The sequence below is a fragment of the Petaurus breviceps genome, unplaced genomic scaffold, assembly GCF_028583685.1.
Source record: "Petaurus breviceps papuanus isolate PSGF00001 unplaced genomic scaffold, PetGlider_PUasm1.0 91133, whole genome shotgun sequence".
Lineage (NCBI taxonomy): Eukaryota > Metazoa > Chordata > Mammalia > Diprotodontia > Petauridae > Petaurus > Petaurus breviceps.
The window spans coordinates 31,576,139-31,601,851 of NW_027187419.1; the positions used below are offsets into that span (position 1 = coordinate 31,576,139).

At 37.2% G+C, this 25,713-nt stretch overlaps 1 protein-coding gene across 1 annotated transcript in view; it reads right to left on the reverse strand.

Moving 5' to 3' along the window:
- Positions 1-402: 402 nt before the first annotated feature.
- DEUP1 (deuterosome assembly protein 1) overlaps positions 403-25,713 on the reverse strand; it is a 114,605-nt gene continuing 89,294 nt past the window's right edge. The window contains exons 11-12 of the mRNA XM_069079900.1: positions 8,949-9,084; positions 403-579 (exon numbers count right to left, since the gene is read on the reverse strand). Of these exons, the coding sequence (XP_068936001.1) occupies positions 403-579; positions 8,949-9,084 (313 nt within the window). The remainder of the gene's footprint in view (positions 580-8,948; positions 9,085-25,713) is intronic.

Sequence of the window (25,713 nt, forward strand, 5' to 3'; positions counted from 1 at the left end):
TAGTTCAACTGAGCTGTACTAGATTGTTTTATATTCAAAATGCTCTTCTGTCCTTAAGTTCATTTTTGTCGTTACAGAGGAAATGGATTTTTAGTGTACATGATTCAAGTGGGAAAAGATCTACATAGTTAATTCCAAGATACTCCTTAGACTGGAAAAATCTCTGTGATAGCAGTCATGTTTATTTTATGGCACCTCTACAGCAGAACACTTCAGGATGTTAATGCAATAAAGCAAACAGCTTTATAGAACAAAATACTTACTATTTTCTGGCTGCCTTGTAGTAATTATTTACTCAAGAAAACAGAACAAGGTTTTTCAGATTCATTCATCAGCTTTGCAAATGTTTTGCCAGGGCTTTTTTTCTTGGGGAGGGGGAAGCAAATAAAAAAGTTTAAAGGCTCATATATGTCTCTTTTGTTTTAGCCTGGTGTATTTATTGAGAGTATATTCTGTATGTCTTTGCAGTTCATCTATATGTGTATTTAAAAGCTTTTCCAAGTCCTTTGCTCTTTGCTCTTCTTCCATAAGGAAATGTTGTGCTGCCAAAGAAGCAGGTAATGACATCTCTGGGAGAGACTGAAAAAAAAAAAAGTCAGCTGAGAAAAGCAAGAACAATGTGGTACCCACTCCCACACCCCACTCTACATGGCACATTTCATCCCAAAGAGAGAGCCAAATACTTTACAAAATTAACGTTAACAAAGACCATAGTATGCCTTACATCATTTAAGAGTATGACATAGACACCTCTTTTGTGAAACCCAGGCACTACTGTGTAATGGGGAAGGGTGAGGTAATTAGAATAAGAACAATAATCACTGCAATGTAACTTCTCAACACTGTATACTCCTAGTTGGCAAACCTAAGTTTTCTCATTAAAAAAAAAACAAACCATTCCTAAGTAAAATAAAGGGGTGGCTGGGTGGCATGTGAATAGAGCACCAGCCCTGGAGTCAGGAGGACCTGAGTTCAAATGTGGCCTCAGACACAACACAAGAACTAGCTGTGTGACCTTGGGCAAATCACTTAACCCCAAAGCAACAAAAAAAAAGTAAAAAAGGATATACTTTAATGAATGCTTACACGAACAGAGGATAGCTTATTACTGCTTTTGGAAGACATTGCTTCATAATAAAAGCTAAATAAATTTGCTGGGGACCAATCCCCTCATTGTTTTTCATTCACTCCATAGTAAGCACTCAATAGAGATGGGCACACTCTCAATCCACCATCACCCACTTTCATAATTAAGGTTCTCTGCTTTTATAATTAAGAATTCTGCAATATCCCCAACAATGAATTCCTTCATGACATTTCTCCCTATGCCTTATCCCTCCTACATCTATTCTCACCAGGACTTTCTCTGCTCCAAATTCTCCACTTCCTTGTTCCATTACAACTCATGCTTTGCTGAATCCCATTCCTGGATTACCTCTGTCATCTATCTTCTCCACAGCCAGTGAGGCTGGTAAAAGGATGTCCAACTGGATCCATTAAAATTTTGTGTTATCTAATCTTGAGTAGGCCCTCACTACTGTAAGGCAATCATTTTACTTTTCCTTATTAACCCTTAATTGATCTGGCTTCAGACACTTGCTAACTGTGTGAACCTGGGCAAGACATTTAACCCTGTTTGCCTCAGTTTCTTCATCTGTAAAATGATCTGGAGAAGGAAATGGCAAACCACTCTAGTATGTTTGCCAAGAAAACCCCAAATGTGGTCACAAAGAGTCTGACTCAACTTAAATGAACAACAACAATTGACCCTGTAGGTCAATTACTGAAATTTTTCTGCTGGCCAAAATATAACACCAAGGCAGTGGAGCTTTGGTGCTTACAAATATGTAAAATAGAGGTTGGAAAGTGGGATATGCAGGTGAACAACCTTAACTTCCCCTCCCCACCCTTTTTAAGTTCAAATTCATTTGCATGCGAACCTAGAGAAAATCTTGAAAATGTTTAAGGATAAGCTAGTTATCTGTAACAGAGGGCTTCAATTTTAGACACGGGGTCAAAAGATTTAATCTTAAGTTGGGGGCACTTTTCCTGGCTTTTCTCAGCAGAGTGTAGCAGCTCTGACTAAAGAGATATCAATCTATACTTATGAGGAAAAAGTTCTGGCCACTATGCCATAGCAGACAGGAGCTGAGGTGGCCAGAGGATGGCTCTGAAGAGATGAGCCAAGAAGCCAGTAACAGGAAGGATGCTCGGAAGGCACTAATGCACCCAGCAGCCACTATGTGATCATCGGTGTTAACATTCAGCTGAGAGAGATTATTGGCTCAGTAGGTGCCGTAGGACCAGGAAGGAGCAGCAGAACAGTGCCCCGTGGAAACCATAATCCCAGCAAGGTGAGCAGTGTGAAGACACTGGTGGGCCTCCAAGGTGAGAAGCATGAGCTAAATGTCCTTCTACATCTATGCCCTGGCCACATGTCTCCCATGTATGTGTGCCCCTCATGAGTGATCCCTATGTGCCCACCCTCTACACCGACAGTAAATATATTTGTAGGAGGATATCCCCTAGGGTTATGGGAATTAAAAATAAAGTTGCCACTTTTATTACAATAATATTTCATTAAATCTCTTTGCTTTGAACTAATTGTGTCCTCTGGCTATCTAGAGAAAAACTAAACCCATTAAGGCCCGTAGAGTACATTGAATCTGGGGTAGCTATTCTGAGGACTTCATGTATTGGGGGAAGGCACTCTAGGTACTATAGATCTTTTGCATTCCCCACAGCGAATATTTCAAATCTCTTCTTCCCTTATATCATTCCTTCTCCTCCCTCTAACATAAGATTTCATACTTTATTGAGAAAATAGAAGCCATCCATTCACCATGAGCTCCCTCTTCTCCCCTACTGTACCTTTAAAACACCTTGACAATCACCCCCTATTCTTTTATCCTTTGTTCTAATGAGAATTCCTCCAGTCTCCAACAAGATGGCCTTTCTCTTCACCAATGCCAATCCCTTCTTGTACCTTTGATCCCATGCTCTCCCATTTCCTCTTACGTCCCCCCCCCACTCCCTCCCCCCATTATCCCATTCCTCTAATCTTCACTCTGCTTTCTCTTTCCCTGCTGCCTACAAATATGGGTCTTGTCTATTTCTTAAAAAAATGTTTTTGACTCTATCATTCCCCCTTCTTAGCTTTTCTTTCTTCTCTCATAGCCCAACTCCTAAAAAAAAGGCTGTCTACTCTTATCTCTTTTTCCTCTCTTTTCACTAATGTCTAAACTTGGAATCTGGCTTCTGACCTCATCATTCAACAGAACCTGGCCTACTCGGCTTTCTAGTCACCACATCTAAAGGTCTTTTCTCCTTCTTCAGCCTTCTTGACATTGCGTAGCATTTGATACTGTTTTACCACCTTCTCTTCCTAAACAGTCTCTCTTTTTGGGTGAGGTGGGGGGCTTTTGAGATGCTGCCTGCTCATGGTTCTCCTCCTACATGTCTGATCACTCTTTATCAGATGGTTGTTGGATGATCATTCACGACCTGCATCTTCACTGGGTCATAGTATAAGCTAAGGTTTGGTCTAGGCCCTCTTCTTTCTTTATATCCTATCAGTAAATCTCATCTGCTTTCAAGGGTTCAATGATGATTTTTCTACAGATGACTACAATACCATTGTCTCTTCTGAGAGCTGGTTCTAAGTCACCTATTGGACATTTCCAGTTGAATGTTCCATAAGCACCTAAAATTCAACATGTCCAAAACAGAACTCTTTCCTCCAAACTCACCCCTCTTTTGAAATTCTCTATTTCTGTTGTAAGCACCCCCTTTTTTTCACCCAGCTTCAATATGTTGGAAGAATTTCCAATGTTTTCATCTTCTCCCTTTTCCCTGAACTTCTTTAATCCCTCATATCCAGTCAAGGCTTGTGAATTTTGCTTCATCTCCTCTCCAATCACACGACTGCTACCACCCCTCACTTGGATGACTGCAACAGCCTCCTAATGGAACTCCCTGGACTTCAATTTACCTTCCACAGACCAAGAGCAATATTCCTAAAACACGAGTATGATCCCCTCACTCACCTTCTCACAACAGTCCAGTAGTTTTCCATTGCTCCTAGGATGAAATGAAACTTTATCCTAAGAGCACCGCCCTCTCCCAGCAGATGCCTCTGTTAGGCACAGAAAAACCTTTGTAATCCAGCACTAGTCTATCCTGGTCAAACTGGCTCATTACTCCTTCTTGCACATGACATTTCATTTCCTTCTTTTCTTTGAACACTTTGTCCCCCAGGCCTGAATGACTTCCCTCTGTGCCTTGGAACCCCTAGTTTCCTTCAAAACTCCACACAGATGTTAACTCCTATTAGGTCTGTCTTAATCTCTCCACATGCTAATATCTCCCTAATCCAAAAAACTACCTTGTATTCACTTTGTATATATTTTGCATTTATTTCTATGTCTACGTGTCATCTCTCCAGATGGAATATGAGCTCCTAGAAGGAAAGGATTGTTTCATCTTGTTTTTGCATGTATAATACGTAGCACAGTGTCCAGCATGTTGTAGGCTCTTAATAAATGTTTATGGATTAATTAATAAAGTTCTTCCCGAAGTAAGTAAGTGTGGTCCCTCAGTAGATAGAATTTTGGGAAAAGTCTTTTTTTTGCCCTTGAGTAGCTAAGAAAGGTCTAATGGTTATACAGTCCCTCCCCACAATGGATCATGCAAAACTGCTATTTGATTCTTATGGCTATTTGGGGCTTGTTTGTTGCCAAATTTACATAGACAAAAAATTAATAAAAAGCCTAAGGTAAAAAACCAGCACTCAGAAGATTCCATACAATTGCACTTATACTTTCCAAAAAAGATATAGTTCATAAGAATTGGAGCATTTCCTACTCTACTTTTTCTATTCTGTAGTGTCTGGTGTCTTCTATATATCATCCCTCTGTAGGAAGAGTATATAATACTTAACTAGGAATGGAGATTACAAAGCTCTTTGAAGATGAGACAGACAGTTCACGGGTGGGTCCAGCTTTCTGGGCATTTTTTTTCTTTTCCCACTGAGACACTTTCTCCAGCTCAGCTACTCTATGAGCTTTACTGCTTACCTTTTCAGTCTCATCAGGACTATCAATTTCCCAGTTCCTCAGTTTGCACCTGAAATCATGTTTGACTCTTTACTCCGATCCCTTCCTCCATATTCAATCTATCACCAAATCCTGTTGATTGTTTTCCTTCTTAATACCTTTGAAGATGTTCAGCCAGCAGAATGGAAGAGTTGGAGGAGGGAAGGGGGATGTGCACAGGAGTTGTTTTCAGGTACGTGAAGTACTATCACGTGAAAGAAGGATTTGTTTTGTTTTGCTTAGGCCCAGAAGGAAGATCTAGAAGCAATGGACACAATTTGCAAAGAGGCAAATTTTGGATTGATATAAGGAAGGGTTTGTTAACAGTTATAGCAACCTAAAAGTGAAATGCACTCCCTTTGGAGGAAATGGACGTCTGAGTAGAATGGAGAGGATGCCTTCTTACTGGAGGACTTTAAAAAACATCAGCTATTATTACGAAGGGAATTCTTGTGCAGGTGTGAGTTGGACTAAATGGTCTCTAAAGTCTCTTCTAATTCTGATACTTTCCCATATTCTAGATTTCTATAGCTCCCACTGCACCTGAGGAAAACTTTTTTTTTGTTTTATTTAGTAGTGTTTTTCAAAATCACATAAAATAGAATGATTTTTTCCACTTCTAGAAAATCCCATTTGTTCCTATTATTTATCCTAATCACTTTTTGTCAACTTTCTTTCTTACTCTCATTTCTCAACCTTTCCCTCTGTCTTCCAACCTTCAACGATAACACCATTCCCAATACTGAAAAGATGATTTAGCTTCTCATTTCACTGAGAAGACCCATGCTACTCCAAAGGAGACCCTCAGGTTTCCTCTTTTATTACTTCACACTTCTTGGAATCATCAAAAACTGTTTCTTTATTTTCCCTGATTACAATAGGGGAGTGATCTTTCCTCATGAAGGCCAAATCATTTCCTTGCCCTCGATCCCATTGCCTTCTATTTTTGTAAGACCTTGCTCTAATAGCAGTCATCTCCTTTTTATTTATCTTTTATCTCTTCCCTTTCCACTGGTTCTCTTCCATCTGCCTTTACACTTGTTTAAGTCTCCCCATTTCAAAAACAGACTTCCCTTGATTCTTCTACCCAGTCCAACAACTATCTAATCTCTCTCCTTTCCTCCATTGCTAAATTTCTTGAAAAAGTTATACCTGATACTTTCATTTCTCCCTCACTCATAACCCCTTACATTCTATGATCTGTCCCTGGAAATTCCTTTGTCAGAGATTCTTAGTGACCTTTTGATTTTAAATCATTAATTGATTTATAGATTTAGAGTTGGAGGGGGTCTTAAATATCATCTAGCCCAATTCCCTCATTTTACAGAGGAATTATTTCCCCAAGGTCACATAGGTACTAATTATTAGCAAAGACAAGATTTGAACCTGGTTGACCTCAGATCCCACACACTTTCCCCTGCACCACAACACCATTTTTTTAGTCTTCGTGTTTCCTAAACTCTCCAGCTTCTGACAGTACTGACCCTATCTTACAGCTATCTTCTTGTCCCTTGACATTAGACAGTGTCCTCTCCTGACTCTCCTCTTCCCTCTCTAATTGCTCCTCTTCCTGACCCCTGAAAGGTTACTTCCCCAAGATTCTGTCCTTGGTCCTCTTCTATTTACATACTTTATCCTTTAGAAGTAATATTCCTTCCATTTAATCATTCATCAAGTCCTGTCAATTATACCTCTATGACAGAGAGATTCTTTCTGTTTCTTTCTATTCCTCTTGCCATCACTCTAGGACATCCCCTTACTAGGATGCACACACAATAGTTTTAATAGGTCTATGTCTTTCAATTTCTTCCCTTCTCCACTTCATCTTTCATACTGCTAATGCCAGACTCATGTTCTATGTTTATAAATCTGATTGGTTTCTCTGTAGGTGGATGGAAGGGAACGATTATACAAACTAGTGTGGAATTGACAAAGCTAGCAATTGACTGGCTAGGAGTGGATGAGGGTGGTGAGAAGGAAAAGTTGAGGAAGACTCTGGAAGAATGATGGCACTTTTCCTCGGAAACAAATGAGTCTGGAGGAAGGACAAACTGGTGGTGTGGAGTAACATGTTTTGGACAGAATGACTTTGCAATGCCTGTGGGATGGATTTGTTCAAAGGCAATGCTAGACTGGAGCTCAGAAGAGAGATTGGAGGTGGAAAAGTCTAAAGATACTGTATTGAACTGATATCATGAACATTCTTGTCTTGTTTGAAAAACAAATTTGCTAATTTTTGGAAAACTCTTAAAGATCATGTAGAAAATTTGTCTGTTATAGAATTTAGAAAGTGCCCATAATGGTTTTCAGGGCTTAAATATGGGGCATTTTTTATTTATTTTGCTTACATTGTTGGTATGTTATCTTTTCTTGTTCAAAGAATGTAACCACTGTTTTGTGGAAATGAATGAAAAATATAACTGATGGTTAATTTATTTTTATTTATGATTTTTAAGGGTATCCATAACCCCCAAAGGTTCTGGATTCATATATCTTCCTCCTTGCATGCTACTTCATTTTTTCCAGTCTCTCTTTCTTATGCCAAAAATAAGGGTAATAGATTTCTTTTCAAATGAGAAAAAATATTGTGTATCTGAGTTCCCATTATACCGTCTAATTAAGCTTTGTCTGATTTTAGCATTTGCATGAAATACTTGTAATCCACAGAGAAGTATTATAAAAATCATTAAATAATATATCAAAGATGTTTTGAATGCTATACATATAGACTGCAAAGTCAACATAACGTACTAAGAAAAATACTATTTATTTTCTGGAAAAGCAGAACTCTGAAAAACAAATACTATGAAAAGAAGGTACATGATTATACCATTCACTTATTTTTCTTTATATTTAATAAGATTTTTCTATTAACTGCTAAAATAGAAATATATGCAGATATATCATTTTCACAGAGTCTTGAGTGACAGACAGTAATTGAAATATTAAACCTCTGTACAGGAAATGGGTGCCAGTGCTCTGTCTGAGTTAGTACTGCTTTGGCAATCAGAAACTTATCCAATATGGCATCTGATCTGCCTCAAGCAAGTAGGCTGAAGCTCCTGGACAACTCTCAGATTAGCCAGCCATGTCCCATTTCTCATGCTGCCAGGTTTATCAAAGTGAAGGACAAAAAAAAAAAAGGACAAATTTCAACTGCATGAGAAAACAATATTGTATAGTTTTAAATTCTCTCCTCCATATAGAGATACTACCTAATGAACTGCATGTCCAACCTGTAGTTTTATTGAAGGAGTCACCTATTTTAAAACTATTTATTTATTTGTTTTTTGGAAGGGGAAGGGCAAGGCAATTGGGGTTAAGTGACTTGCCCAAGGTCACATGGCTAGTAAGTGTTAAGTGTCTTTGGTTGGATCTGAACTCAGGTCCTCCTGACTCCAGGGCTGGTGCTCTATTCACTGTGCCACCTAGCTGCCCCAGAGTCACCTATTTTAACAAAAAAAACAACTTAATAAGTAGGTATAAGCAATAGTTATATGCATTGTAGGCAGCATGTTCATTTTCATGTGAAAATGGTCCCAAATTATGTTGTAGAATTCTAATAGCTAAGTTTATCCAATCTGATCATAAAAAACTGTCCATTTATATAAATTTGGAAATTGAATTGGAAATTGGAAATTTGAATAATCCTGTATCCTGAATCACCTGGATCTTCATAATCTTCCATAGTTGGCAGCATAGGTATTATTATTCCCATTTTATAGATGAGGAAATTGAGGTTCACAAAGATTAAGTGATTTGCCAATGGTCACACAATAACTTTCCAAAGTGGGATTTGGGATCTATAGTGATCACTCCTTTAAAGAAGAAAAACTCAAATAAGTAGTAACTCACCAATGGATAGACTTCGTCTTCACTCCCCAAAGGGCTTGCAATATGTTTGACAGGAAACATGTTACACTGGGGCTGAAATGCCATAGGTGATGATGTGGTTATTACACCTAAGTTTGGTTCACAATCTTGGATAAGTCTACAAAAGAAGGGGAATCATCACTGTTACTATGGTATTTCTACCACTTTACCCACGTAGGATTTATATCTCTTTAACAGCTAATACTTTCAAGTATTGTACATATAAAAACTTTGCTCTTCTTACTTAACTATGCTAAAGTATTCCCTATAAAATATTCCTATGAAATAAACATAGTAAAACTTTTATCTTTTAAATGATGCCTTTTGTATTTACATCACATTCATTTTTGAGTATATCTATGTCCCATTTCCTGCCCACCAGTTCTTCCTTTGTAACAAAAATTAAAAATGAAACTAGTACAACTCTAAAAGGTCCATTATGGATCAAAGATAAAGATCAAATGAGGTATTCATAAAAAAAAAGTGCTTATAACAGTGCCAGGCACAAAGTTGGTGCTATATAAATGCTTTTTATGGAGGAGATGGTGGGGCCATCGAGGTGAGCCTAGAGATCACGTGGTTCCACCTCCTGATATTTCAGGTGTTCAAGGCCAGTTCTATCCCCACCCCTCACTTCTCCATTCTATAATTTGATTTCAAACTATTTGATTTACAGCACAAAAGAAGTGATTAAAATTTGTAGAAAGAATGACTAAATTGAGTAGCAACATATTCAAAACCTGGTAGTGTCATTGGTGAGGCTCCAGATTACTTAAAGTTCATTCAATTGTAATGATAGTCATTCATTCATTCAAAAAGCATATATTAAGCACCTTTTATGTGTCAGGAACTGTGTACTATTTTTCCTTTAGCTGATATATTGGAGTTGAGTGCTGTTACTGAGCTCCAGATTGGATTGGATTTTATTTATTTTTTTTAAGCAATTGGGGTTAAGTAACTTGCTCAAGGTTACCCGGCCAGTTATTTCTGGGTGTGGTGCTGAGTGTCTGAGCCCGGGATTCGATCTCCCAGTTGTCCCAACACTGAAACCGAAAGCTCTTACTAGCTGAGCCACCTGGCCGCCCCTTTGGATTGGATTTTAAGAAAATGATTTTTTCCTCTTACTTATAGGAATATCACAGAACTTTTCTTCTTAATTGGTACAACAGAAAGCTTAGTACTCAAAAACCTGCAACTATGAACTTTTCTCATCATAAATAAGAGTAAAGGAATGGTTACTTATATAGTGATTCCTTTATTTAAAAACAAAGTTAAGTATACATACATGTACTTAAAAAAAAAAACCTCTTCAATTATTTATTAGAAACAAACAAACGTAATTTAAAGGTCAGTTTATATAGAATATGACACCCCAAATACTAACATTTTTTTTCTTTCTGGTGACCAACAAGTTATGTTCTTATATAAATCTCTATATGCAAAGTAAAATATAAAATTGAAATTAAATAGCTTGGTAATTTAAACAGAAAACAACACAAAATATTTACTTATGTTCTTGTATAAATCTCTATGTGCAATGTAAAGTGTAAAATTGAAGTTAAATATCCTGATAATTTAAATAGAAAATAACACAAAATATTTACTTCAGTTAGATATTTGTTTGAAATCTGTTATTAAGAACTTGAATAAATTTTCTATTTTGCTTTTAAGGTCTCAGAACACTTTAATCATGAAATAGTGAACTTTTACCATTGTTAAAAAAACATTCTAGTCCTGAGAAAGCTTATACCTCTTTTTACATGTTTGCTTTTGAATCTCATTGCCATGTAATTGCAAATCACAATACAAATTTATTTTTTTTAAAAGCTGCTTAAAGTAACTCAGCCTATTGCCTTTGACAGATCCATATTAGATATTTAATTCTCTAGCACTGTCCTTAATTCTACTTAACCTTATTAACATCCTTAATAGATTTATGTTTTGCTTATTTGGTGCTTTTGTTTAGCTGTGTCAATCTACTTTTAAGATTAATTTCCTGTTTAATGTAATGAATTTTCCATTGGTAATTGAACATAGATAACTAGAATAGACAACAAACTTCAAGATTTAAATTTTATTAAGTTAACCTGTGCACTAGAAAAGCTTATGAGAGATGCCTGATATTGGAAGTTATTCCCAGTATGTCCTGTTTTAGATCATGTGACTATCTTTCTGAACACCAGTGTGTAAGAATGATGTTGAATTTAATTAAAATAGTTGAAGACTTTAAAAATATGAAATATCCATTTTTTAAACCATCAATTCCTCAGGGGATAAACACTAATTTCAAGACTAGCTCATTTTAGTTTATCATAAATCATGAATTATGAAATTCTTTTCAGTCTTTACCCAGAGAAGATATATGTATATAGTCTCTATGTATATATTTTTTTCTTATTATGCAAACATTTTCAAATTTATGCATAAAAGTAGCAATAAAAGTTAAATGAGACATCTATAAAATAGTACATAAAAAACCCCAACATATTTTCCATTTTTACTTGTCTAGAAATGTATCTTTTTCTCCATTCTCCAAAACCATAATTACCATGGAAACCAAACAGCAAATTAAACTGAAATAACATGGCTTATGATGTGCACAATAAGAAAGAACACCCCACAATTCAAATAGAATTATAACAATTGCATAGCACATCTGCATATAATCTAAAGTTGAATCTTTTCATTTGAATTAGGCTATGTCTACACTCCAAAGAACAGTGGAGAATTAAAGCAATTATCAAGTAAAACAAACATTGTTACTTTAATTATCTAGAGATTTAAAGAAAAACTTTAATTTATATTAAATTATCAAGATAATTATCTCAATTACTCACCTCGATTTTTGCGTGTTTGACCAGAATTAACACATTAGCCTTTGTTTCACTGCAAGCTTAATAAAATGCAGAAACTTTTGGTAGGGAAGGCTAGATTATAAATGCTCAAAATAAAATGTATTTTCACTTTAAAACTCCCTTCATTTCTTACAAGTTGTAGAATATAACTAGCTATACAAACACTTCATTAAAAACAACCTCTAATAAAATAAGTTAAATTTATCCATTTACTTTTTACTTTTTGGAGGGGAGAAGGCAGGGCAGTTGGGATTAAGTGACTTGCCCAAGGTCACACAGCTAGTAAATGTTAAGTGTCTGAGACTTTACTTCGATAATTTCTTGAAAAATGTTGTCTTGGCTCTTTTTTTGATTATGGCTTTCAATGATTTTAAAATTATCTCTCCTGGTCTATTTTCTAGGTCAGTGGTTTTTCAGTGTTTGTATCTGTTTAATAGTATCTTTATTTCTCATAAAGTAATTAGCTTCCATTTGCTCCAATCTAATTTTTTTTTTTGTAAGCAATAGGGGTTAAGTAACTTGCTCAAGGTTACACGGCCAGTTATTTCTGGGTGTGGTTCTGAGTATCTGAGCCTGGATTTGATCCAGGTCATCCCGACACTGGAGCCGGTGCTCATACTCACTGAGCCACCTGGCCACCCCTAAGCAATTGGGGTTAAGTAACTTGCTCAAGGTTACACGGCCAGTTGTTTCTGGGTGGGTGCTAAGTGTCTGAGCCCGGGATTTGATCTCCAGGTCTTCTCAACACTGGAGCCGGTGCTCTTACTCGCTGTGCTACCTGGCCGCCCCTTCTCCAATCTAATTTTGAAGGAATTATTTGCTTCAGTGAGTTTTTGAAATTTTTTTTCCATCTGGCAAATTTGGCTTTTTAAGGCATTCTCCTCATTGGCTTTTTGGGCCTCTTTTGCCATTTGGGTTAGTCTATTTTTTATTTTTTAAGGTGCTATTTTCTTTAGTATTTTTTGGGGTCTCCTTTAGCAGGCTATTGACTTGCTTTTCATGATTTTCTTGCATCATTCTCATTTCTCTTCCTTATTTTTCCTCCACCTCTTACTTGATTTTCAAAATCCTTCTTGAGCTCCTCCGTGGCCTGTAATCAATTCATATTTTACTTGGAAACTTTTGATACAGGAGTTCTGACTTTGTTGTCTTACTCCATCCTTTTTGTCCCCCAAAAAGGATTCTATGGTCTGTTTGTGCTTCCTCTGCTTGCTCATATTGCCAGCCAGTTACTTGACTTTTGAGCTCTTTGTCAAGGTAGAACTTTGCTTCCAGATCGCAGAGAGTTCTGTCCCAAATCACTGGGGTTTTTGCAGCTGCTGGAGCTATTAGGATGGTGCCCTCTCTGCAGCCCCCAGAAGCTCTGGCACACTGGCCACACACCCCAGGACCTGCAATCCAGATCCAAGCAGGTTAAAGCAAGGGTGATTACCCTCTGAATGGTTGCTTGGTCCCCCTATGATGTGCAGGCCAGGAGCTCTGGAAGCAGCCACATGGCAGCCGTTGTGCCTCTGCCACTTCTTGCCCCAGGGGCAGGGGCCAGAACCTTCCAACAGAGTTCCCAACTGACCTTTTACTTTCTTTTTTGTGTTTATGGGTTGAGAAGTCTGGAAACCACCATAGCTGCTGGTGATTCACTCTCCTGAAGTCTGCTGCAGCTGCATCTAGTTGGGGCCACCCAGGGGCTAGAACCATGGGGCTCATGCAGGACTGCACTTGGCTCCCAGTCTGGTGTGATAGTCCCTTCCTGTCAGCCTGCCAGGCTGCCTTCAGTGGGAGATTTGTTTCTCTCTGTCACTTTGTGGGTTCTGTAGCTCTAAAATTTGTTCAGAGTCATTTTTTACATGTGTTGGAGGTGGTGGGAGCTGGAGCCGCGCAGAGGTTCTGTTTTACTCTGCCATCTTGGCTCTGTCCCCCCCCACCCCCCATTTACTTTTATAATCACTAATTCCTAAGGCTTGGAATACTTTTTTCATGAGCTGACCTACCCCAGTTTATCTTTCCTGTATACCATTAGGTTTTTGAGTGCAGGGTTGATTTCTTTCTCTCTCTCTTTTCTCTCTCTCTCTCTCTCTCTCTCTCTCTCTCTCTCTCTCTCTCTCTCTCTCTCTCTCTCTCTCTCATCAGCAGATTCCAGCACAGTACCTACTACCTATTAATTACTTATGATTCAACCCCTTCTAAATTGTACCCTCTGTCTGTTGAGGCACAGGCGGGACTTGTTAAGGTCATGATAAAGTGCCCTATATTGAGATTATTTGATGACGTAAGAACACAACTCTCCCCTGCATCATTTTTTTTAAACACTCTGCCAAGAACACTTCTGCTGAAGTCCCATAAGGCTTTGAATTACCTTGATAAAACCAGCCCCTCCCTGCTTTTGTCCCTATCTTATGGTTTACCCTTGAAAAGAACTATTTCTGCATCTCTGATCAGATCTCACATCCTGGCATCTTTCAGAATGTTTAGACTCTTCCCACCTCATCCTGGAGACTACACGAGTTTTTCAGGCTTTAAGACCATGTCAGAGTGAACTTAATGTAGCAAGCAGCAGTAGCAGCAGTTTACCATTACAACAGCAGTTCTGATTTTATGGAGTGCTTTCAGGTTTACTTTATATTGTTGTTGTTCAGATACTTTTCAGTTGTGTCTGACTCTTCATTACCTCATCTAATGTTTTCAAACAAAAGATACTGGAGCGAGTTGCCTTTTTCTTCTCTAGCTCATTTTACAGATCAGGACACTGATGCAAACAGGGTGAGGAGACTTGCCTTGGGTCCCATAGCTACTAAATGTCTGAGGCTGGATTTGAACTCAGGTCTTTCAGATTGCAAGCCTGGTGTCACCTACCTGCCCTACTTATTTTATATATATTGTTTCAAAATATCTGTTGAGCTAGGTAATGTAAATAGTCTTATTTGGTTTTTTTGGTATAGGAATCTGAGGTTCTGAGACACTAGTTAATATGCCTCTGGTCCCACAGTTAGTAATGGTAAAGGTGGGATTCAGACCCATCTCTCTCCTGACTCCACATTCATCATCCTTTCCATTCCACCATGTTGTTTCACAAACTTTGTATTTGATTTGCTGAAATCATGAGATGAATCTGGTTCTAACTAAATCTTGTGGGTTTGGGTTGGTCCTTGGTTGGCTTAGAATTTCCCAATATGTTCTATTCCTGTTTACCATAAGGAATCTGGGCCAATTCCAACTCAATAAAAAATATGAGGTGCCTACTATTTAAGGATACGTGAAGAAAAGTGAAACATTTCTTGACCCCAAGGAGCTTATATTCTACTGGGAAAATATAACATGTACACAAATAAGCAAAGAGATTCCAAGAGGTCGTGCTACAGTGCCTTCATTGTGCTTGGCAGGAAGCTAGGAATTCTAAGAGGCAGTGTTGAGCAGGGACACTCTCCTGAGGTACCATGGCCTGTGCCAAGGAATGAAGATGGGAGCTGGAGCTCCAGAAGAACTTTGATTGAGGAGGAGCCCAGTTTGGTTTTAGGCTCCTCTAATGAGGGTTTAAGGTTCAAGTGGTACTTACCTAAGATAAAAATAACAATAGTAATAGCTAGCAAAGCACTTTGCAAGTATCATCTGATTTTATCCTTACAACAACCCTGAGAGGTAAGGTACTACTATTATCTGCATTGTACAGATCAGGAATCTGAGACTAAGAGAGGTAAAAGGATTTGCCCAGGGTCACACAGCTAATAAGCTATCTGAGGCAGCCTTCAAATTCAGGCCTTCCTGATGGTAAGTCCACTTTGAGGCTATTCAATGTGATACCTAGATGCATTTACTAGCAACAGTAACCCTTTGGAGAGGCACCAAACAAGACCCAGAATACTCAGAATCTTTGGATAGAGACAGAGAAGGCTGGGATTTGATGCCAGTAAGATGGTAACTTCATAAGGGGTGGAATAGTCTTGAATCCAAACCCATGGGCCAGAATGAGACTGGATCATAAATCTAGTGCTAGAAGGGACCTCGAGGCCAACCATTCTAGTCCCTTCATCTCATAGATGGGGAAACTGAGTCCCAGGGAGTTAGGAATTTGAACCTATCTCCTGTGATTCCAACGTGCTTGTCCTACTGAATCATGCTGTTTCCTCATCCCAAACTATCCCAAGTGAAGCTACTGTTCTGACTTTATTTGATTTCATGTTAGTCTAGGCTTTACATCTTCCCCCAACTAACTCACTTCTGCCTCCCAGGTTCTTATACATAAAAATGAGTTGATTTTATACTTTATTTTCCCTAGGCATATTGTTAATGGTCTTAAAGTTGTCTTAATGATTAACATGATTTTTGTATTTTCTGGTATGTGATGCACCTGTCAAAGTTACAAATGCTTTTGTGTATGTGTGTATCTTACATATGAATAAATACAATTGAATTTAAAATTTCATGGGTAATTAAATTTAATTATACAATAAGTTCTGTGATTCTCTGAATTGAAATAATGTATACAGGTCTTTCAAATTGGCATGTAAGTTATCATTGTAAGCATAGAAAATTCATGTGATACATTTTAAAAATTCAGAGTAAAATTCTACAATGTAATAATTATAGCATGGTAGATGAATAATAATTTATAGTGACTTCCTTTTTATCCCACCTCAGTGATACTGACCCTGGGCAATAGGGTTTGCCTCAGATTCATCATCTAAAATGAGCTGGAAAAGGATATGAAAAACCACTCCATTATCTCTGCCAAGAAAACCCCAAATGGGCTCATAAAGTGTCAGACATGACTGAAGTGACTGAATGACAACAGTAACACTGAGTAAAAGTTAATTCTTAGCCTTTACCTTGCTTCTGAAATAGATATTTATAGACTTACAGACCAGGTAGAGCTGAAGGGACTTTAGACATAATCTTGTCCACTCTCCTCATTGTACAGATAAAGGAACAGCCCCAGAGAAGGCCACATAACTGTAGGTGTTTCCTTTTTAATAACAGAAATAAGCAGTCTGAAATACATTTCCAACAACAGTGAAATGGCAAAAAAAAAAAAAAACAACAACACAACAAAACCCAAACAAAATACCTCTCCCTCCAAAAAAGGGAATGATTCAAAGCAGAGAAAGTATTTTAATACTATATTGCATAAATTTTTGTCAATTTTAAAGGGGGAAAAACAAACAACAACTAAGTTTATAGACTTTAAACATCAGACAAATTAACACAGCAAGTTTGACAGAAAGGTACATTTTTCCCCTCTTACAGTAAATAGCTGAAATTGATTGAAAGTTGAAAAATATCTCTTTCTCAATTATTCTCCATTTATGAACTTATATCAACAGCTCCATTTAGCCTTTAATATTCATCCTTGCTAAGGTACTTGGACTGACTAGAATTAATTGAGCGACATCTACTTTTTAGTCTTCCACGGGTGATTTCAGGGCCCTTGAATCTCAAACAACTCCTTCCCATAGTGAATTTTACATGGTAATAATGTATTCAGTACATTTGAAATGCTGTTTCTTTTAAAAATCAGGTCACTGAAGAACAGGGAAATCAGACAAGGCATTAAAACAAATTTAATGAAACTTTCAACAACTGAAACTGGCAGGACACAAAGCTCGGCCGCGAGAATCGTGGTTCAAACTGCTTATTAAGATCATCTCCTGCTGAGTGCTTTGCAACTCATCTTGGCTTCTCCAGACCTTACTGTCTTGTTTTTGTTAGGCACTTTTAACACATTCCGCTTTGCTTGGAAAGGAGGAAAGAACAATCTCAACTGCCCCAAATTGTGTGTTTTTTTCAACTGCAAAGTAACAGTTTTATTGGTTTAAATAACAATGCTTGGTGATGTGATAGCAGTGTTCATCTGAGGTTTTCCAAGTAGTTTACAAATAGCTGTTTTTTTTTTCTCTACTTCATAAACAAGGTTCTGTGCACAAGGGACACTCAATACATACTGGATAGATGAACACTACAGAGGTAGAAATCACAGGACCTGATGACTGATTGGATACGGGGACTGAGGGCGAGTGGGGAGTTCTGGACAACTTTAGCTGGGTGACTGGAAGGTGGTATCCTCCAAAAAAAATTCATAGTTCAATTCCAAAGTTCATAAAAAGGAGTGAGTTGCTTTTTGGTTTTATTTTTTGAAAAGTTAATGAGTTCAGTTTTAAATATGTTAAGTGTGTGATGTCTATAGGGCATGTTAGAGCTGTTATGTACAGATGTCCCAAAAGTTCTAGTGTAGTTTTAAGATATTCAAATTAATTTCAAGCTTTAAGCTATTAAAATTCATAACAACTAAGACTTTTGAGAAACTCCATATAGATTTGGAAGACTCATCTGCAGAGAGATGTTTAAACCTTGATGAGTAACTGATAAGGTTACCAAGAGCTAGTTTAGAGAGAACGGCCAGGGCAGAAGCCTGGGATTTGCTCTTAGTTAGGTGGCATGCTACAGAAGAATAGTCCAGCTTATAAATAAGACTGAGAAGGAGCGATTGGGCAAGCGAATAGAGAATCAAGAAAGCACCGCCATGAAAGATCAAAGAGGAGGGGATATTCAGGAAGACAGGGCAGTCAACAGTTCTTGATCTATTTCCCTAATTTCTGTGATGCTTCACTCTAATGATTTTCTTCTCTCTTTTTTGTCTCTGCTGGCTCCTTATCCTCCTCGAACCCATTAGATGTGGGTGTCTCTTCATACTCTGTCTTTGACTTCTTCTCTTCTTCCTCTATGCTCTCTTCCCTTATAATCTCATCAGGTCTCATGTATACAGATGACTTTCTCTCAGAGGGACATCTCCTCTGAGCCCTAGCTCTGTATTTCCACCTGCCTGTTGGATAGTTCCACCTAAATATCATGTACCTTAAATTCATGTCCAAAATTGAACTAGTCATCTCCTCTTGCTACTCACACCAAAAACAAAAAGAAACAAAAGGCTCTTCCCATCTCTATAAGTTATTTTTTCTTATTTTGATGTCATTGTCATTCTCACTGATACTCAGGCTCATGTCTTTGGGGTCTTCCTTGACTGTTTTCCATCCATCACCTCTCCTATCCTATCAATTCTCCAGTCCTGTGAATTCATTCTTCACATTTTATCTTTTATCTACCCTTTTATTTACATTTTTACCAAACCATTTTACCATTTTAATAGAACACACTCTCTCTCTCTTCCCCCCTTCTCTCTTTTGTCTCTGTTCTCTCCCCTCTCCAATTCATTGATCACAGCACTATTTGAGTAATAATCATAAGATATCATTTGGTTCATATTATTTCTTTAGTGAAAAATCTTCAATGGCTTCTTATTGCCTACTGAGAAGGAAAGAGAGAAGAGAGGGAGGAAGAGAGGAAGGGAGAAGAAAAGGGAGAGAAGGAAAGGAGTAAGGGAAGGAGAAGGAAGAAAGGGATGGAAGAATTTAGTAATATGCATTTATCAAGTTCCTAATATTATCCCATTTGATCATTACAACAATACTGGGTGGTAAGTACTATTATTATCCCCATTTTACCATTGAGGAAACTAGAGCAAACAGGATTAAGTGATTTGTTCTGGGTCAGACAGCTAATAAGTATCTAAGAACAAGTTCAACCTCAGGCCTTCCTGACTCAGGTCCATTATCACTCTATCCACTGTTCCTGGTATTCATGGACCTCCAGGGTCTGGCTTCAACCTAACCTTCTAGTCTTGTCTCATACTACTTCCCTTCACATCCTATAAATAAAATCCAGCCAAGGTGAACTCCTCTCCATTGTTTCCATCCTGTCCTCTACAATCTCCATGTCTTTGTTCATGTGTTCTATATTACTGGGACAAATTTAATTTCTTCCCACCCTCATCTCTGTTGAAATCCCTCCCTTCCTTCAAGATCCAACACAACTGACAATTCTTGTCCACAAAAATTCCCCTGATGCCTTTGGCTAAAAGTAACAACTTGCTCCTCAATTTTCTCCCAGTACATTGCCTGTACTTCTTTGAGTTTATCTCTCCTTTGTATTATCATTATTTGCATACATGTCTTCTCCTCTCAAACTTTTTTCTGTGTCTCATTTTTTCTTTTTCTTTTGGAAATAGTATCTTATTTCTTCTAATTACATGTAAAGATAGTTTCCAACACTCATTTTTTACAATAGTTTGAGTTCCAAATATTTTCTCCCTCCCATCTCCCCTTCCCTCTCCCATCTCCCCTCACCAAGATGGAAAGCAATCTGATATAGTTTATACGTGTGCAATCATGTAAACATGTTTCCACATTAGTCATGTGAAAGAAGAAACAGAAGGGAAAAGACATGAAAAACAGACCCAAAAAGTGATAATAGTATGCTTAAATCTGCATTCAGATTCCAGAATTCTTTCTTTGGATGTGGATAGCATTTTCCATCATGAGTCTTTTGGAATTGTCTTGGATCATTGCATTGCTGAGAAGAGCCAAGTCTATCATAGTTGATTATTGTATAGTATTGCGGTTACTGGGTACAATGTTCTCCTGGTTCTGCTTACTTCACTTCATCAGTTCATATAAGTCTTTCCAGGTTTTTCTGGAATCTGCCTGCTTATCATTTCTTATAGCACAATAGTATTCCATTACATTCATAAACCATAACTTGTTCAGGAAATCCCTAATTGATGGGCCTCCCCTCAATTTCCAATTCTTTGCTATCACAAAGAGAGTTGCTTTAAATATTTTCGTACGTGTAGGTCCTTTTCCCTTTTTCATGATTTCTTTGGAATACAGACCCAGTAGTGGTATTGGTGGATCAAAGGTTATGCATAGATTGATTGCCCTTTGGACATAGTTCCAAATTGCTCTCCAGAATGGTCGGATCAGTTCGCAACTCTATCAACAATGTGTTAGTGTTCCAATTTTCCTACAGCTTCTCCATTTTCCTTTTCTGTCATATTAGTCAATCTGATAGATGTAAGATGGTATATATCAGAGTTGTTTTAATTTGCATTTCTCTAATCAATAGTGATTTAGAGCATTTTTTCATATGACTATATATAGCATTAATTTCTTCATCTGAAAACTGCCTGTTCATATCCTTTGACCATTTGGGGAATGACTTGTATTCTTATAAATTTGACTCAGTTCTCTATATATTTGAGAAATGAGGCCTTTATCAGAAACACTGACTACAAAACTTGTTCCCCATCTTTCTGCTTTCCTTCTAATCTTGGTTGCATTGGTTTTGTTTTTGTAAAAACTTTTTAATTTAATGTAATCAAAATTATGCATTTCATAATGTTCTCTGTCTCTTATTTGGACATAAATTCTTCCCTTTTCCACAGATCTGACAGGTAAATTATTCCTTACTCTCTAAATTTGCTTATGGTATTACTCTTTATGTCTAAATCATATACCCATTTTGACTTTATTTTGGTATATGCTGTAAAATGTTGGTCTATGCCTAGTTTCTGTCATAATATTTTTAAGTTTTCCCAAGAATTTGTCAAATAGCAAGTTCTCATCCCAGAAGCTGGAATCTTTGGGTTTTATCAAACAGATTATTATGGTGATTTACTACTATGTCTTTTGTGCCTAATCTATTTCACTTATTCACCACTCCATTTCTTAGCCAGTACGGAATAGTTTTGACTATTGTCACTTTATAATATAGTTTCAGATTTGGTATGACCAAGCCACTTTCCTTTACATTTTTTCATTAATTCCCTTGATATTTTTTACCTTTTATTCTTCCAGATGAATTTTGTTATTTTTTTTACCTCTATAAGATAATTTTTTAGTAGTTTGATTGGCATGGCACTGAAGAAATAAATTACTTTAGGTAGAATTGTCATTTCTGATCAATTGATATTTTCCCAGTTGTTTAGATCTGACTTTATTTGTGTAAAAAGTGTTTTGTAACTGTGTTCCTGGGTTTGTCTTAGCAAGTAGACTCCCAAATATTTTATATACAATTATTTCAAATGGAATTTCTCCATCTCTTTCTATCTCTGGGTTTTATTGGTAATATGTAGAAATGCTGATGATTTATGTGGGTTTAGTTTATATCCTATGACTTTGCTAAAGTTGTTAATTATTTCAAGTACTTTTTCAGTCAATTCTCAAGGATTCTCTAAGTATACCATAATATCATCTGCAAAGAGTGATAGTTTTGTTTCCTCATTGTCTATTCTAATTCCTTCAATTTTTTTTTGTTCTCTTATTGCTTAAGTTAACATTCTAGTAGAATATTGAATAATAGTAGTGATAATGGGCATCCTTGTTTTACCCCTAATCTTAGTGGGAAGGCTTCTAGCTTATTTTCTTTAGAGATAATACTTGCTGATGGTTTTAAATAGATACTACTTATCATTTTAAGGAAAGCTTCATTTATTCCTATGCTCTCTAGTGTTTTTTAATAGGAATGGGTGCTGTATTTTGTCAAAAGCTTTTTCTGCATCTATTGAGATGATCATATGATTTCTATTGGTTTTGTTATTGATAGGGTCAATTATGCTAATATTTTTCCTAATATTGAACCAGCCTTTCATTCATGCTATAAATCCCACCTGGTCATACTGTATTATCCTGGTGATAAATTGCTGTAATCTCTTTGTTAATATTTTATTTTATTTGCATCAATATTCATTAGGGAAATTGGTCTATAATTTTCTTTCTCTGTTTTGGCTCTTCCTGGTTTAGGTATCAGTATCATATTTGTGTCATAAAAAGGAATTTGGCAGGACTACTTTGCTTGTTTTTCCAAAGTACTGGAATTAGCTATTCTTTAAATGTTTGCTAGAATTCACTTGTAAATCCAACTGGCCGTGGAAATTTTTTTCTTAGGGAGTTCATGGTTTGTTCAATTTCTTTTTCTAAATTGGGATTATTTAAGTATTTTATTTTGTTTTCTGTTAATCTGGGCAATTCATATTTTCATAAATATTCATCCATTTCACTCAGGTTGTCAGGTTTATTAGCATGTAGTTGGACAAAATAGCTCCTAATTATTGCTTTAATTTATTCTTTATTGGTGGTGAATTCACCCTTTACATTTTTGATACTGGTTGTTTGGTTTTCTTCTTTCTTTTGTAAATCAAATTAACCAAAATTTTATCTATTTTATTTATTTTTTTCATAAAACCATATTAAGTTTTATTAGTTCAATAGTTTTCTTTAATTTTTTAATCTTTCCTTCCATTTTTAGAATTTCTAATTTGGTGTTTAATTGGGGACTTTAAATTTGTTCTTTTTCTAGCTTTTTAAATTGCATGCCCAATTTAACGATTGGCTTTTTCTCTATTTTATTCATATAAGCATTTAGAGATATAAAATTTCTTCTAAGTACTGTGCTTTGGCTGCATCCCATAAATTTTGGTATATTGTCTCATTATTGTCATTCTCTTTAATGAAATTATTAATTGTTTCTATGATTTGTTGTTTGAATCATTCATTCTCTAGGATTAGATTATTTAATTTCCAATTAATTTTTTATCTATTTCTCCATGGCCCTTTATTACATGTAATTTTTATTACATCATGATCTGAAAAGAATATATTTAATATTTCTACCTTTCTACATTTAAATCGAGGCTTTTATGCCCTAATAATTGGTCAATTCTTGTGTAAGTACCATGTACCAACTGAGAAAAAGGTATGTTCCTTTCTATTCCCATTCAATTTTCTCCAGAGGTTTATTATATTTGACTTTTCTAAAATTCTATTCATCTCCTTAACGTCTTTCTAACAAGTTAATTTTGTTATTAGACTTATCTAGTCCTGAGAGGGGGAGTTTGAGGTCCCCCACTAGTATTGTTTTGCTGTCTATTTCTTCCTGTAACTCACTTCGCTTCTCCTCTAAGAATCTGGTTGCCACACTACTTGGTGCATATATATTTGGTATTGATATTGCTTCATTGTCTGTGTTATCTTTTAGCAGGATGTAGTTTTCTTCTTTATCTCTTTTTATTAGATCTATTTTTACTTTTGCTTTGTCTGAGATCAGGATTGCTATTCCTACTTATTTTGCTTCAGCTAAAGCATAACATATTCTGCTCCAGCCTTTTACCTGTATTCTGTATCTCTCTGCTTCAAATGTATTTTTTTTTTAATTTTTAGTGTTTAGATTTTATTTTTCCCCAGTTACATGTAAAAGCAAATTTTAACATTTTGATATTGTTGTCCTCTTCTGAATTTGTGTTTGGATCTTCTTTGTTGCCAGAGTAGCTTTTTAGGGTGAGGATTCTTTTTCTGCTTTTGCTCATTTTTAAAAGTTGGACTCTGCTCTTGGGATACAGGGGGCATTGTCCCAAGCTTCTTGCACTGGGGGCCAGACACCTGGTCACTGACTTTCTGCACCAGGGCCTCTGCTTTGCTCATTGCACTAAAATGGCCAGACTAGTTGTGCCTATTGTGCCCTGGGTTCCAGGGCTGGAGACCTCACAGCTGGCCTGCTGTGCCACTAACCTGCTGAGTCAGGTCTATGGTGGTTCAGGTGCTGATCTGTGCTATGGCTAAGAGCCTCCCACTGGCTTGCCTGGACACCACCTGTGCTGGGTTGCACTCCTGAAGTCCTTCTAGGTCAGGGGTAGGGAACCTGTGGCCTCCAGGGCACATGTGGCCTTCTACGTCCCTGGGTGGGCCTTTTGACTGAATTCAAGTTTTACAGAACAAATCCTTTTATTAAGAGGATTTGTCCTGTGAAATTTGGATTCAAAGGGCCACACTTGAGGACCTAGAGGCCACAGGTTCCCATACCTGTTATAAATTATCTTGGGCTGGAAAATTGTTTCACTCTGTCTTTTTATGGATTCTGTCACTCTAGAATTCTTTTAGAGGCTTGGCTCAACATTGTTTCTGAGGGAAAATCGGGAAGTGCTGCCAGCTTCCTGGCTTCTCTCCACCATCTTGGCTCTGCCTACTGTAAACTTCTTTAGAGGATGGTTTAGGTCTTACCTATCCCTGTACCACTAGTTCCTGGTACTGATTATTGCACAGAAAGTCACTTGATATTTACTGAATTGTCTTAATTTCCTGTTACTGTAGGTACACACTCTATTCTCCCAGTTATTTTTGTTCTAAGTTTATTCTTTATCCCTCACTTCCCATGTCCAGTGGGTTAACAGGTCCTCTCAATACTGCCTCTAGAGCAGGTGTTCCTAGCCCTTTAAGTATTCTGTTGCCCTTACTAAGAAAATAATGTTTTAAAATATATAAAATAAAATAAACAAGATAGCAAAAGAAACCAATTACATTGAAATACACTTGTCAACATATTAATGAAACAAGTTCAAAGACCCCAGGTTAAGACCTCCTGATTTGCAGTATCTTTTGTGAGCTGTGTTCTGTGTGTAACAGAGAGAACACTAGGCTCAGTCAGGTGAGACTTGCCCAGCTCCAACACTTATTAGCTGTATGCTAATGGGCAAGTCAATTAATTTCTCTGGTCCTCAGTTTTCTTACTTATAAAATGGAGATAGAGAGGCATAGTAGTATAGTGGGGTGGGGGAGAGAGGGAGAGAAAGAGAGAGAGAAAGACAGAGAGAGAGAGAGAGAGAGAGAGAGAGAGAGAGAGAGAGAGAGAGAGAGACAGACAGACAGACAGACAGACAGACAGAGACAGAGACAGAGAGAGAATAGAGGGGGCAAGGGGAAAAAGGGGGAGGAAGGCAGAGGGAGAGACAGGGATAGAGGGAGGGGGAGGGAGAGAGAAAGAAGAGAGTGAAAAGAGAGGAGAAAAGAGAGAGGAAGGGGAGAGAGAAATGAGAGAGATGGGTGAGCAAGATGGAGAGAAGGAGAGAGAAGGGGAAGGAGAGAACCATTCTTAGAATTAGGAAGACCTGAGCTCAATTTCCACCCGGGTCTGTGTAACTATGGACAAGTCACTTAACCATTCAGTGGTCCTGGCAATTCTAAGACTGTAGGTTGTAGTGTAGGTACCAAGCTGCTATGGTGGAGGGAATTTCTTAA